General features: G+C 45.0%; 1 protein-coding gene across 2 annotated transcripts in view; it reads right to left on the bottom strand.

Annotated features, from left to right (window-relative positions):
• SFMBT2 (Scm like with four mbt domains 2) overlaps nt 1-14133 on the bottom strand; it is an 87609-nt gene that overhangs the window by 15666 nt on the left and 57810 nt on the right. For both annotated transcript variants that reach the window (XM_057376634.1, XM_057376635.1), the window contains 6 exons: nt 13335-13417; nt 10414-10540; nt 6190-6303; nt 4864-4906; nt 4179-4249; nt 2942-3081 (listed from right to left, as the gene is read on the bottom strand). In XM_057376634.1, the coding sequence (XP_057232617.1) occupies nt 2942-3081; nt 4179-4249; nt 4864-4906; nt 6190-6303; nt 10414-10540; nt 13335-13417 (578 nt within the window). The remainder of the gene's footprint in view (nt 1-2941; nt 3082-4178; nt 4250-4863; nt 4907-6189; nt 6304-10413; nt 10541-13334; nt 13418-14133) is intronic.

Here is a 14133-nt window from a genome sequence, read left to right on the forward strand (position 1 = left end):
GGTGCCCAGAGAAGCTGTGGCTGCCCCTGGATCCCTGGCAATGTCCAAGGCCAGGCTGGACAGGGCATGGAGCACCCTGGGATAGTGGAAGGTGTCCCAGCCCATGGCAGGTGGTGGAATTGGATGATCTTTAGGGTCTTTCCAATCCAAATCACTCTGCAATGCTATTAAAAGAAATTTTCTGTGTGAGTCCATCCAGTTGCTCATCCACATCTCTTGCCTGTCCCTCCCCACACAAACTGAGGAGCTCTGGCCTCTGACACAAGGACACTCAGACCTGATGTCCGGAAGCTGAAGATTTCTCAAACACACTGAGTGCCTGGGGGGCTGCCACACTCATTCCCAACTCATCAGGTGCCTTGATCAGTAAATCCAGGGAATTATTTAACCCCTGTGCAGAAGGCTGTTGGGAAAGTCCATAASCACCCTTACCCCACCCTGCTTGCTGGTGGGATAGCCAGAAAGCATCTTGCTGACCCATTTCCACCACCAGCACTGTCCTGCCCCTCCACCAGTGCCATGGTGCTCATGTGAGCTGTCAGAATAGCTGGGGAATGAGCAAGGAAGAAAAGCCAACCCTGCAGCACTATTGTGGGCCTGTCTGGGCGTTATCCCAGGCACTTAATGAGCTCCAGCCCTGCACAGGCACCCACGGTGCCAGGACTTTTCTCAAAGCTGGCTTGTCACCAGCAGGRCTCTGTAAATTTCTAAACTCAGTTTAGAAACTGAGTGTTTTGTAAGAGCAATTATTTCCCTTTCAGGGAAGGAGAGAAAAATCCCTCAGGCTTTTACTCTTCTTGTATCTCAAATAAGCCACTGGGTTTGGCATTTTACCCTACAGCAAWGGTCCATCCTCACAATAACCTTCTATTAACAGCATCCCTTCATATTACACTCTATAAAATGCAAACAAACAGATTTTTGGCAAAAATGAACTGTGAATTAAACAAAAACAGTGAAGAAACCAAGACCATTTTCGACTTTTTTCTGGAGATGGAAAATTAATTCAACCATCTCAGACCGCTCAAACTTCCTTTGGCTGAGTGTGACCAGTCTGAGATTTTGGTGGTTTAATTTCAGCCCTCTCCATCAGGAATGGTTGGGAGCAGCCACCTGTGCCTTGGAGCAGAGAGGGGGATGGTTTTATTTTGATGCTGCTGAATTTTGGACTTTCAGAGGGAAGTGGGTTGGAGTCCCACAGGGAACATAATGATGCAGCACCACCATGAACCTCTGCCCAACCTCAAAAGCACCTGATAGTCATAAATTTCTCCATGTCATGCATTTTCATGTGCACAAGGGCTCTTTTCTGMGTATATCTGGTGTGCCTGATGCCACTGGGCAGTTCAGCACTCTTCTCCCCAACACAGCTCTTTGGTATTCACACATTTCCAGTCTCAGCCCTGGATGAAGTTTTCTTAGGAGAAATCACTGACAAGGTAAAGCTAAAAATACCATTCACACCTCTTTTCTCCTATTCAAGATCTTAATGATCAGCATTCTTATGAGGAGAAATTCAGTTTCCCTCCTTTATCTGAGATACAAACCCACATCTCCCACCTAGCAAGAGATGCTAAGTCCCAGGGTAGCCTCAAGGCAGGGCACTAAAATGTTTTCTTTTTTTTTAACTTGCAGAACTGATGTGTCTGTGGGACAGAGAGAGGTGAGCATAAGAGTTATTTGGGATTCTTTCATTAGATGATTAAAGATCTGAAAGGCATGTTTTGCCACAGTCTATTTTCTTTTTAAATCAAGAAAGAGCAAAGTGTCTTAAAAATATKAAGAGCAGTAAGTAATGGGGCTAATTAATCTTTACAGCATATTTTTTTTAAATATGGGGATTATAGATCATCTGGAGTCTCAAAAAGACACCTTGTTTCATTTTATAGTATTGCTGAAGAGTTCTTGCCATATATGAAGAACTGTTCCTGAGTGATTCTTAGATATTCTGACCCCAGAACTAAATCTAAAGCTGACAGTGTTTATTTTTATTTAACTTTGAGTCAGCCTTTATTATATAGAGTAACTATCTTACAGTCACCAYCTTTCAGCCCAGGTGCAATGGCTGTATGGCAATAGCTCCAAACTATTTGGTTCCATGTTTCAACTTTTTTTCCAGAAAATACCTCAGAAATGAGACAAACTTTGCAGCTGGTGTCACAGAACAAACACTGTCACCTCACCTGCCTCTTACAGTGAAAGAAACCACAATAACCAGTGGTTACAGCAGAAAACTTGGGAATAATGAATGGATAGATTGTAAAAAYAAGTTTGGCACCAAACAGCACAAGAGTTACTTGTTACTCCCTTTAGACTTTATATGGCTTCAAGGGTACACACACAGGATGATGCTCCACTGCACCAGTGGTGGAAAAAAGGACAAATCCTTGGCTGGAAAGGGCTGAGGAGCACCAAGTTGTGCTGCATTTTTTTACCCCCATCCTGCTGGCACCTCTCTCACTCAGTGACAGCTGACAGGATTCAGGTGTATCTTCCCTATAGCAACACCCTGAATGCCTTCTCTTCATCCTTCCTACAATTTGGAACTGATCCCATGGCCAGAATGAGCTTGACCATATGGCCATATTAAGCTTGAATCTTTTCTGTGAAGTAACACTGACCAGTGCTGGGCCTTTCCCACTGTCCTGCTTTGTAAAGTTGTTTAGGTCTCCTAAACAGGGTGCCTATATCTCCATGCCACTATTTGCTCCTATGTTGATGACAACATACATAAAAGCTGCTCCTAACCAACAGAACTCCCCATGTTTCAAAAACATCAAAAACCATCAGGCACAAACCTGCCCCCTCTTCCCAGCTCACAGTTTTGCCTCATGGAAACCACTCCAGGACCATTTCAGGTGCTTTGTTTGCAAATTCTGTGTCTGGCAAGCCACGACCCACACTTTGCTCTGCAATCCCCCAGAAGAGAGCTGGGCCATACCTCTTTGAGGACCAGCACACACTTGCCAGGCCCCACGGACTGAGGTAGCTCTGCGATCCTGCCTTTGTTCAAGTAGGGACCTGAGAAGCAGCGGTGGTTGATGTAGAGCTGGGGGCAGCAGTACCTCCCATTGATGGTGCCTGCAAGGAGAAAGCAGCAGTGAGGTGCCTGCAGCACTTYTGTAGCATAAATCAAGGGTAATTCTTCCTCCTAGATGTGGGAGGAAGGGGAGGAGAGCAAAGGAGGCCCAGAATTCCTCCCTGGGAAAAATGGTAGGGAAACCTCTGTTACTCAAGTCTTCCCAATATAGGAAGGAAAGTGTTTTTAAGTGACTGATTTTGCTGCACACCCTGCTGAAARGAGGACTGAGAAAGGATCTCATCCATGACATGAGCCAGGGCTCCTCCAGAAATCACACTGCAGATGGACATGAGAGAATCACTGCAACCAGCCAGGAGGGGATGGATGAGCCGAGTCTCAAAGACAGGGAACAGCTCAGGGGAACATTCTCAGGGAGAACATTCTCTCAGGGGAGAATTCTCTCAGAAACCCCTCCTCAGCTCCTGTCCAACCAAGCAAGCACTGCAGTGCCATTTCCCGACCCACCATGGGTCTGCAGAATAATTTGCCTTGTCTGGGTTAATTTCTCTGTGCTCCTTTATAGCCAAATGGGTGCTTTCAGATGTGGTTCACCTGCCATACAGGTGGTTACTCACTCTTATTTTTTTTATCATACCCAAAAAAACCCTGATTCTCCCCATTTGACTGTAATGAGGTGCTGGCTGCAGTGCCAATGTGTGTCCCACGTCCTGCTGGAAAAATCTGAGTAAAATCCTGTCCCTGCTGCAGGGTCTACACCATAAAATGGATGAATTATTGTACTCTCAGAGCCTCCTGCCCCTACTGAAGGGGAGAGAAATCTGCCTTCAGCAGAAGCAGCAGCCACACCACACAGTCCTGAGGTAACACAGGCACCCATCARGTCCTGCTGTGCCCAATTTCATGGGTGTCAATTAACAACCTGCACCCATTTCCTTAATATCATTATCTGAAATGGGCAAGCTCCAGGAGAGTTCTGATAGCCACAAGACCCTCACCTGCTGCAGATCAGGTAGGTTCACTCCTCTTTGCACCCCCTGAGGATGTGGCTCCATCTCCCTACCCCTGAGACAGCTCAGTGCCTTTTTGGGGTCCTCCCCCTCCACAGAGGCACCAGTCTGTGAAATTGGAGCCTTACCTGTTGTGTCTGGCTGAGGAACCGGGCAGAGGTCATGAGGTATTTTCTCAACAGGCACTGTGGATGGTAACCTGTTAGAAGAACAAGTTTGGTGTATTTAATAGCATATTTTGTGTATTTAATAGCATATTTGGTGTGTTTAATAGTGTCACAAAGGCCAGAACCAGCTCTCAGGCTGGACCAAAAGATCCACCAAGAATAGCCTGGGATGAAGAACGGAGACACCTCCAACACAATTCTACTTCCAATGGTTCATCACAGACCAAGGTATTGGAGATGAAGGAGCCAGATCCACCTCTCCTYCAAAAATATACTCTGATGTGTCAGCTCCAGGCTTCAACTGCTCTCACTGAAATCCCTTAAATTCAAGTTTCTACAAACAGCAAGGGTTAGACCGGGAAATGGCCCCCTGGTACAGGTCCATCTACCCTAAGCATCCCTTGCAGACCATCAGAGAGGGGCTGGGCWGCCCCAACCAGTAAAAAAATGCTCTTACAGAGACTTTCTAATGTGGTAACAAATATTTCAGCCTTAAAAGAATCCTCTTGCTGGCTGTGCTGCAGTATCTGGGCAGTAGTTACCAAGCCACACAGCTGCTGTGTATTATCCCCCCTGGAAAACCTGATGCATTCCTGTAAAAATACCACCTTAAATAACAAAAAAAATCCACWCAAACACAACTTACTGTTTTTCTGGTTGCACAACTGCAATTCTTCTCTTCCTTCGCACTGCAAAAATGAAGCAAGGAAGAAGAAAAAAAATAGTTTTGTACCCTTCTGTCCCATAAAGTACACCCAGAATGCATAAAAAGCTGTGTAAATGCACTGACTATAAAATTACTTCAGGCACAATGAAATGGTACTTAATTACTATCACCATCTTTTCTTGGTATTTTTTAAGTAAGTCGCTACATCATTAAAACCTACTTTAAAGATGCAATAATACATTTAATCTTTCCTCTGGAATGCTAATATTGTGTTTTATGGGATCAGTATAAAAGAAGAAAAAAATTAAAAACACAAATATTTTTCCATACAGAAACACATATGGATAAGATTACATTTTACAAGCATGATTACCTCCAGCATAATTTATCCCCAGCTATAAATTTTGATAAGGCTGTATAATGTTGCCATAGCAGTATCCTCCTAAATTAGGCTCTGGCTGCCTGATTTTTAACTTAGGCATATTTAACTCTTYGAGAGGGCTGACACATTTTAAAATTTGCCTTTCAGACGTTAATTAATATAAACAGYGAGGCCAATTTTTCACCTGGTGGCTTGAGATCGGGCATGTTGAACAGGAGAACAACACCAAGCCACTGAGCTCTAATGAACTACCTTCAAATGTAGATAGAAAGGAAAGAAATTTGTCTTAATATGCACTGGAGGCAGGACAWAACACTGTGGGTTTAATTGTGCTGTGGGGGGAATTTAAATTGAATACCAGGAGAATGTCTGAGCTGGCAAGGGCAGTGAAATAAGGGGACAGATACCCTGGGAAAGGACAGAAACTCCATCAAAGAATGGCAGCAATAATTTCTGCATTTAGATGGACCAGTTTTGGAAAGAGGCACCTGGATGGCCTCTGCATGTCCATTCCACCTGGTATTTTATGGGGTTATTTGCCAATTTGAGGTCTTTGTAATGCACTGAGCTGCCTGAGTGAACTTGGGTCAGCACAACAYCTGGTTTCCCTCTGACAACCCCACTGAACAACAACCCCTTTGCAAACCCACAACCCACTGTGGGAAATCCCAAACCATGGAACAGCCTTCCCCAGCACAGATAATCCCATTTTTGAGGGGCTGAYCACAGAGACAAATACAAACTGCACAATTCCAGCATGGTCGCTAATTAGATTTAACCATTTATTGCAGTACACTTCCAGCATGTTTATGAGTCTGCTGGGTAGGCTGATGGTGTCAAAAATGGAATTACAGACCTAAGGCAAAATCCCTGATATATCCACTAGTGTCACATCTGCTCTGCTCAGGTCTCCATGTACTTACAAACAGCTTTGTGTGGTGGGGTGAGGTTGTAAGCATTTGCTTCACACCAGCCAACAGGGAAAATGTCCATAGACTCCACATCAACGATGTACTCTGGGGAGGGCATCTGTGAACCTACAAACACAAATTTATRATGTGATTTGGACATGGGAATACCAAGCTCAGAGCCATCCAAGCATCCATCATGAGCCCGGGGAAGCRAATGATGGAATACGTGAAAATAAATCTGCTTCCCTGCATTAAAATCGAGCACCATTTCATCTTCARTTCTGCACAGACAGCAAGGATGGGGCTGGTGCATTTACAGTGCAGCATGGTTCACAGGAAAACCCCATTAAGAGCCCTTTCAGGGTGTGCAGTGAAGCAGCCAAAAGCCAGAGAGGTTAAAGCTACACGATTTTCCTCAACACAATGGCCTGACTGACCCTTGGGTTTTTTTGTGGAGCTGCATAAGTGAGTCAGAAGGACTTGTTGGGTGCTTGCTCTTAATGCTAAGAGAGTGTTCCTAGGCTTTCGGGGTGGTAGAGAGACTTTTGTGTCCCAGTGCTTCCCTGAAGCTTTTTTTGGGCAGCTCTGCCCTTGAAGGGTGAGAGGTGGCCATTCTTCTGTCCAGAAATCCCACAAATTCTCCTCAATTTCCTCGCATGAAACAAGAGCTGATCAKCCAACAGGAGAGAATCAATATAAAAACCCCAAGAGGGACAAGTGCACCAAGGTCTCTGGCATGATACTGRTTCCAAAACTCCACCTGAAATCTCCATTTAGAGGAATTACCTTCCAGTTTGTTATCAGGCCTCCTACTTTAGAAGACAACTTCCCATTTATGTGGGACACACTCATGGCACCAAAGAATTATTAAAGTGGGAAAAGCCCTCCAAGACCAYTGAGYCCAACCATGAACCCAGMACTGCCAAGCCCACCACTAACCCRYGTCTCTCAGCACCACATGTACATGTTTTTGAACACTTCCAGGGAGTTATTCYACCACATCCCTGSGCAGCCCATTCCMATGCTTGACCACTCTTTCAGTGAAGAAATTTCCCATATTTTTTTCCTCCTTGTTTTTCTAATTTCCAGTTGAAATTCAATGAAAATACTCCTGCTGGCTTTGAGTTCTTTGGGAAACAACTCCGTGTCCCGAGTCAAGGCACCATTTAATTACCCCAACTCAAATTCCACTGTGCTGCCACAGCTGGGCCAGCAACTTCACCTCATCCCTGTGCCAATTCCACCCCAGGACAGACAGCTCCAGCAMCAGCAGGAGGTGATCTCCCAATAAAAGGGACCAAAGGATCAGCATCTTTCTCTGCATCATCYTCTCCTTGGCATCTGCTTCATCTCTGCCTCCTGCTTAAGGCAGCAAGTGTTGGACTGTGCACMGCCAGGGAGCTTCCCACTAATGAATGTTCATCAAGGGCTTGTGCTGTAATTGCAACAGTAATTGAACTTTGTGATGGGAACAGCACCGAGGCTGAGGTGCAGCGTTTGGATCAGCAATAAACCTGCTGCTCTCRGAGTGTGTGGCTGCATGAAAACCCACAGGAGGCAAGGAAATGGGTGCTGGTGATTAAACTGCTGGAGGAAATAATTTAAAAAATTCAATCGTGGTGTCTGTRTAGATTCACAGATGTCTTTGTGGTGTTTCTGAGCCCTGCACTGTGTGAATGCACTACCCATTGAAAATACAGTGTGTCTTTCACCGGGATATGGGAAGAGAATGGGATGAAGGCACATGGAACAGGATACAACTTGCTGAATACAGGATTTCAGCAGCTGAAATTCCCTGCAAAASCATTTCCCTCCAAGAGAAAATACCACATGGTCACTGCTCAGTTTGAACCTGATAAAAGCTGCACTCTCCAGTGGGGGAAATATTTTCACCTGACACCACAAATCCAGGCAAGGAGCCACCGATGTGAGAACAGCTGGAGTCAGTGGCAAGGCACGCACACAGTAAGCAAGACATGGATCACACCCTAAACAGAGCATGAAAACAACACAGACCCCACTGAAATGCCACCAGGTCTGGGAAAACCCAGCATTTCATTATTGCAATATTATTCTGACAAAACAGACTCAATTAGAGGTCTTTTCCAACCTTTATGATTCTATGATTCTAAATTATTGAAAAGTAAGCAGATCAAGCATACTTTTCTGCTTGCAAGCAACAATAAATTTGAGATGAAGGGTCTTTTCCAACCAAAATTCTATGAACATCCTGGGTTTGAAGTTTACASCTGCAGCCACCCTGAGGAGCAAGAAAGCACCACAGTGCCCATCCTCCTGCAACACCTCTATTCCTCTTCTAAGACATATTCACAGCTACTTGGTCCTCCCTGGCACTGCTTCTGCCCTCTGGCAATCGATAATCCTGCTTTCCACTTCCAACATCTGACTACTCCTTCCACAGAAGTGGAAAACAGCTTTTTTGAGACTCATTAGTTTCATTTGTTGCATTTTATGCCACCCTCTTTTCAGAGCAAGAAATGTCCATGAGACTTGGGAGGTTAAATGGAAAGTARGGAGACTGGTAACGGGGTGAGGAAAATGTCTGTGTCCTGAGATGAATCTTACAGGATGGGCAGAACAGAGCAGGAACTCTAGAAAACTGTAAAATGAGAAATTAGGGGAAAACTCCCTGGAGAAGCGATTAACCAAAGGCTTTTCCTCAAACTCCTGGGCTGTGCAGTGAGCGTGCATTATTACTTGTATAAATTCACACCAGAAAGCTTCAAGCTCTAAAATCTAAAATGAACCAGTAAAAATTAACAATGCAGATGATGAGTAATAAAGTAGCAGAGAGTGCAGAGCATCCCATCAGTCCTGAGCTTCTCCTCCACCACGGGGGAACTGCACTGCCGCTCGTTAGACACTCACCCTCGAGTTTGGGGTTTTGCTACTGTACAAATTGTGATTTATCACACAATGTTCTCTCATGTTCTGCTTAACTCCTGGGCTCCTGGTTTATGGCTGCAGCCTGGGCTGTCAAAATGGGAAACTGGGAGGGCGACAATGAAAGCTTCAGAGCCGCCCGTGATAAACGGTGGGACCCGAGGTGTTCAGTGAGGGGATCCCATGGTAGCTGGGGAGCCTTCCTGCTTCCAGGATATAAATAATCAGTTAGAAACAAAAGTGTATTAATGGAGTMAAAAAAAAAACCCCATGACACACTTCAAGCCACATTTATTTTACAACTCTGCAAGCAGAGTTTTTTCAGTTGTGGGKTTTTTTTTAATGCCRGCTTTTAGCATAGCACTGTGCATGCTGTAGTGATGTATTCCCACMGCAGCAGAGATTTCTTTTTATTTTTGCAGTCTTTTGCATCTTTTCTGTTTACTACAGATCATTCCATTCCTGCTATTGAGGTATAAACCAAGCTTAAAGCATCTATATATCAGAACTCAAAAGAAAGGAGATGCACACAGGGGTTTTTTATGCTAAGTTGTAAAAAAACATTCTTTTAGAAATTAAAAGAGTAAAAGGCAGGGAAAAATAGATGAGGGAAGGAAGCAAGGTGGGAGTGTGTTGCCCTCTTCCTGCATCTACCCACATTGTTGGCATATACAAGTGAAGGCATCTGGTCATTTAAGAAAAGAAGTTGCCAAAATGGGTCAGATTCCTTGATCAGATGGGTGTAAATTCAACAGCCTTAATGAGAATGGAATTTCAAACAAGTGTTGATTCCAGCTCTTCAAAAAAAAAATTTCTCCTGTAGATGAGCTGTTGCTGCATTCAGCTAGAAGGCAACTATTTACCTTGGAGTCAAAAACCAAAACCTGCCATTGCACAAAACTCTACCAAAAACAAACGTTCAGGAGGAACTGTGATGCTTTGGGTTACCTGGCAAAATTTCTACCAACTTTAAGGGCTTTCATTAGAGACCTCTCCTCTTGTACACAGTGCATGGCACATTGCCAGGTTGGGAATTGCTGTGGAAGGCTTAGCTGCACCAGTGAGGCAAAATTCCATTTCCAGATGAAGGTCTGTCTGTGATGGCAGGGAGGAGGCAGTTATCATGGTGATAAAGACCTCATGGATGGGAGGGTGGGAGAGCTTGCAGCTTCCCCAGAGAAAGAACAGGGGAATATAATTCCTTGCGACATTATTCATCAATGTGTATAAAACTGRAAAAAAAATTAATAAASGAATTTGTGCAGAGCATGAAGGATGAAATTAAGAGAGTGAGTGAATCAAGCAAACACAAGAAGCCTTCAGAGCACGTACCTTCCAGGTGCAGCCACATCAACCGTCCTTTCACCGAGGTGATGGAAGCGACACAAATCTCTGCGGGGTTCCTGGGGTTCACCGCCTCCAGCTTCATGTTCTTGGTGAAGCCACGGCTGAAGGATGTCTGAAAGAGTCAAGAGCCAGTGCTGAAACATGGCACTGCAGCACAAGTTAACCCTGCTGGGAAGCATAAACTCAGCGTGGTTTGCTTTCCAGTGGAAGCACAGGATATCCTGAGGAATGCAAAGGCATCCAGGGTCAAAGCAGAGCTRTYCTGGTGYWGCCCATGGTGAGGCAGCTGTGCCCTGYTGTTAATGTGATATCACCCAGAAGGTTCCCAGAACTCCTRTGCTTAAGCATCCCTSAMATTGSTAGGAGAAACCTTCTAAAGSAAAARAMCATCTTGCCTGAGACCAGAGAAAYYTCTTCATACATTYAGKCACCCAAAGTGAYTGAGGCTGAAGAAATTTGAGTAACYRTTTTAAGYWTGCTTTTCTTCATGGAGTTTCCATRRATAGGACCCTGGGTGGCAGYGCTGCCCATGGCATGGTGGRGTTGGAACTGGACAGTTTTTAATGTCCCTTCCAACCCAAACCACCYTATGATTCTATTTTAAGTGCAAAGAACAAGGTCCTTAGGTACATGAGGTCATTGGTTGTAGATTGATCCAGTTGTGCTCATGCCACTGTTCTTTCCAGTGTCCCTTCTTTCATTTACACTCAGTAGCTCACCCTTCACCATCCCTGAAAGCACACTAATGCAATGTCTATGGCCATGCCAGGGCTTTTTCTCYTTGGATTTTCCTCCCCTCTGTCCCACCTGCTCTGCACACAGTAGCACAGAAAGGTTTACTCCTCCTGGATGAGATTTTTTTCTAACAATAATTGGGATGGGTAATAATTGTTGCTGACTCACAAACAACACCGATCTCTCATCCAGCTGCCCCAGGTGAAAACTGAAAGCCAGGCTCAAATTCAGCCCTTCTATTCATACAGCTCCAAGGACCACAGGCACTTCACCTTGAACAACCACTGAGAGCTCTTTGAGAGACTAAAAACTCATGGCTTTGGTCTCTCTTCCATCCAAGAACACACTGCTACTCTCAAACGCAGCTTGGAGTGCCTCAAGCCTTGCTCAGCACACAGATCAGCTTCACCCTGTAAAAGCTGCTAATGGCCAGAACTGCAGGAATGCAGGCTGAGTTTGTTTAAATGCCTTTTATGTTGCCTAACAAGGAAACGTCATTTATCATCACCCCGGCTCCTTTCATTGCAACTCGGTGCTGGAGGCTCATTTATACAGATCAATGGCACAACAGTTAGGTGGAGTTTATTTTACTAAGCATTTGGGCACATCAATCCATTTCATAACTGCCTCTCCTTGTTAAAAATCTCCCCCAGGGAAACAGCTATGGCACCTCCCCTGCCAGCACCACATCTGCCTGCAARAGGTGGGAGATGCAAAAAGCTTCCATCGAAGAGCCCCTCACAGCCACGGATCAAGGGGACCTACTAGCCAGCAGGCTGCACAAGTGACAACAAATAGCTCTCCCCGAAAAGAATTCTGCTATCAAGGGTGAAAGAATAACAGACATGTGTCCTGGTGAATGTTTCCTTAAAATTAGGAAAAAAAGGACAAAAAAGGTGCTCAGACCTGACTTAATCTTGGAGGATGTTAGGCAGAGACTTCTCTCAAGGCTGCCAGTGCTGAGAGAACAGATCCATTAGTTGGCAAAATGAWAAGAGATGTAAAGACAAGGCRGGGGTGCTTGAAGAAGGGAAGAAAYGCAAAAATAGMCCCACYGYACTKGTGTGATGCAGCACTGCCCAACTCCCCKCAGCACKGCTRGAAATCTTTCCTTAAAGTCCCTTGWGGAAGAGGRCYTTTATGGGGCAAATAAATCCTTACTCTGATTTGAWTCCCAAGTCAGACTCTGTTCGTGGTACACGTTTTCTGAGTTCATCAACAAAAAATCCACCAATTCACCATCAAAGTTTCCAAGCCAGGCTGCTCTTGCTTGGGGCAGAGGATGAAGGGCATGCAAAACCCGGGCTAGTGCCTGTCCCCATTCTGCTTTCCATAAAGATCCCGTTCCCTAGACCTGTGACCTATGAGTACAGTGAAAAGCTCTATAATTCCTACAGAAACCTGCTTGTCTATTGTTCACAACACCATTCTGCAAAGCCTTCTGTGCCCATTTTAGGCACACCAGTAACATTTAGGTACCATCACCAGGTACACTTTCAGTCACTGATGGGATCTCAGCCTCCATCAGCTGATGGGCACATGAAGGAGAGCACCAGAGGTTAATGCAAAAGGCAGAAGGCCACATCTGCCTTKCCCAAAGTGATGAAAACCTGTCCGATCTCTCCACAGAGCTATCATTGCCATAAAACAGCCTGCAAAAGATGATTTGAAAGGCTGTGAGCCTTAATGGCATCCATCACTCTCACACCACTGCTGCTGCATCAAGGAAGGACATGAACTGTCCCAGAGACCARAGCATCCACAGGGATTAATCACTCTTCTCATACATTTTCCACTTTTAGGTTTTAGATGCATCTGGTTTGGTTAAATGCTGGGATACAGAGAAACTGCCAAAATATGAGAAGGGACAAATGATACCATGCATTTTCTTTACCTAAATTATTCTGAGTAGCACTTGAATTACCTGCAATAACCATTTGAGATCCTTTTAATGCTGTACAAAACCAGTGAGGAGATGAAGAACAGGAGACTAATCAGATAAACACAAGGCTAAAATAACATTTTTTTCTCTTTTAGGGACGGAGACCTGGAACACTTTTCCAGTTTCCTTCCTAAGCCTCATGGTGATCTGGGGGAACCTCCCAGAGCCTCGCAGAAGTTTTTCTGTGCAAGCTGTTTTGTTTCACACAGGAGCAAAAGGAAGAACTTACATTTCTAAAGCACAGGTGAGGCGCTGCCTCGGCTCCACACTGCTTCTGGTAGTCTGCCCAGTCAAAGTCCTGGCCAGAGTAACCTGCAGGGGGACAGAACAGAAAGGACCATCAGCCACCACCCCACACCATAGACAGAGGACAAAATTGGCCCTGAGAACTTGAACATCTGTGCTGCAGCATCTCATCCTGCCTCAGTGACCTCTGTGGCATCGGCAGAGCCCCTGCTTCTTCTCCAGCCTCCACTCACACACCTCCTCCATTTCACTGCCAAGTCTCCATTAAAAAATAGTAAGACATCATTATTTTCCTTATTTTCTCTTTTCAGTAAGCATCTCCCTATTTTTAATAAACCTGTAACTAATGAGAAGTGCCACTGTCCCAGATTTCCAAATGGGGCTGGTCATGGACTCCTTTCAGCTGTCTAAAAGATGGTGATGGAGCTGGACATGGGTTATTTGTCCCTCAGCAGTGGACAGGGACAGGAGCAGCACCTCACAAGCTGATCCACCCTCTCTTTCAAAGCAGGAGATAAATTCTCCTCTCTTCATCGATGCACCCTCCCTGACTGACTCCCCCACAGCTCAGAGGATGGGAGTTGAATCCCATCACAGTGAGAATGTTACAGAAACCCGAAGCAGAGCTGGAAAATGAACACAAATCTGCCAGTCCCAGCAAGCAGATGATCCCTCCAGTCTCTGCTTCTAGGTAAAATAAAGGGATTCATTTAGATCAGCATCTCTCAAGGAGTCCTATCACAGAAAGATACATCAGACCTCTGCCCGACCACTATTTTCAC

This window comes from Malurus melanocephalus, unplaced genomic scaffold (genome assembly GCF_030028575.1).
Source record: "Malurus melanocephalus ecotype Western Australia unplaced genomic scaffold, MMel_1.1 scaffold_286, whole genome shotgun sequence".
Taxonomy (NCBI): domain Eukaryota; kingdom Metazoa; phylum Chordata; class Aves; order Passeriformes; family Maluridae; genus Malurus; species Malurus melanocephalus.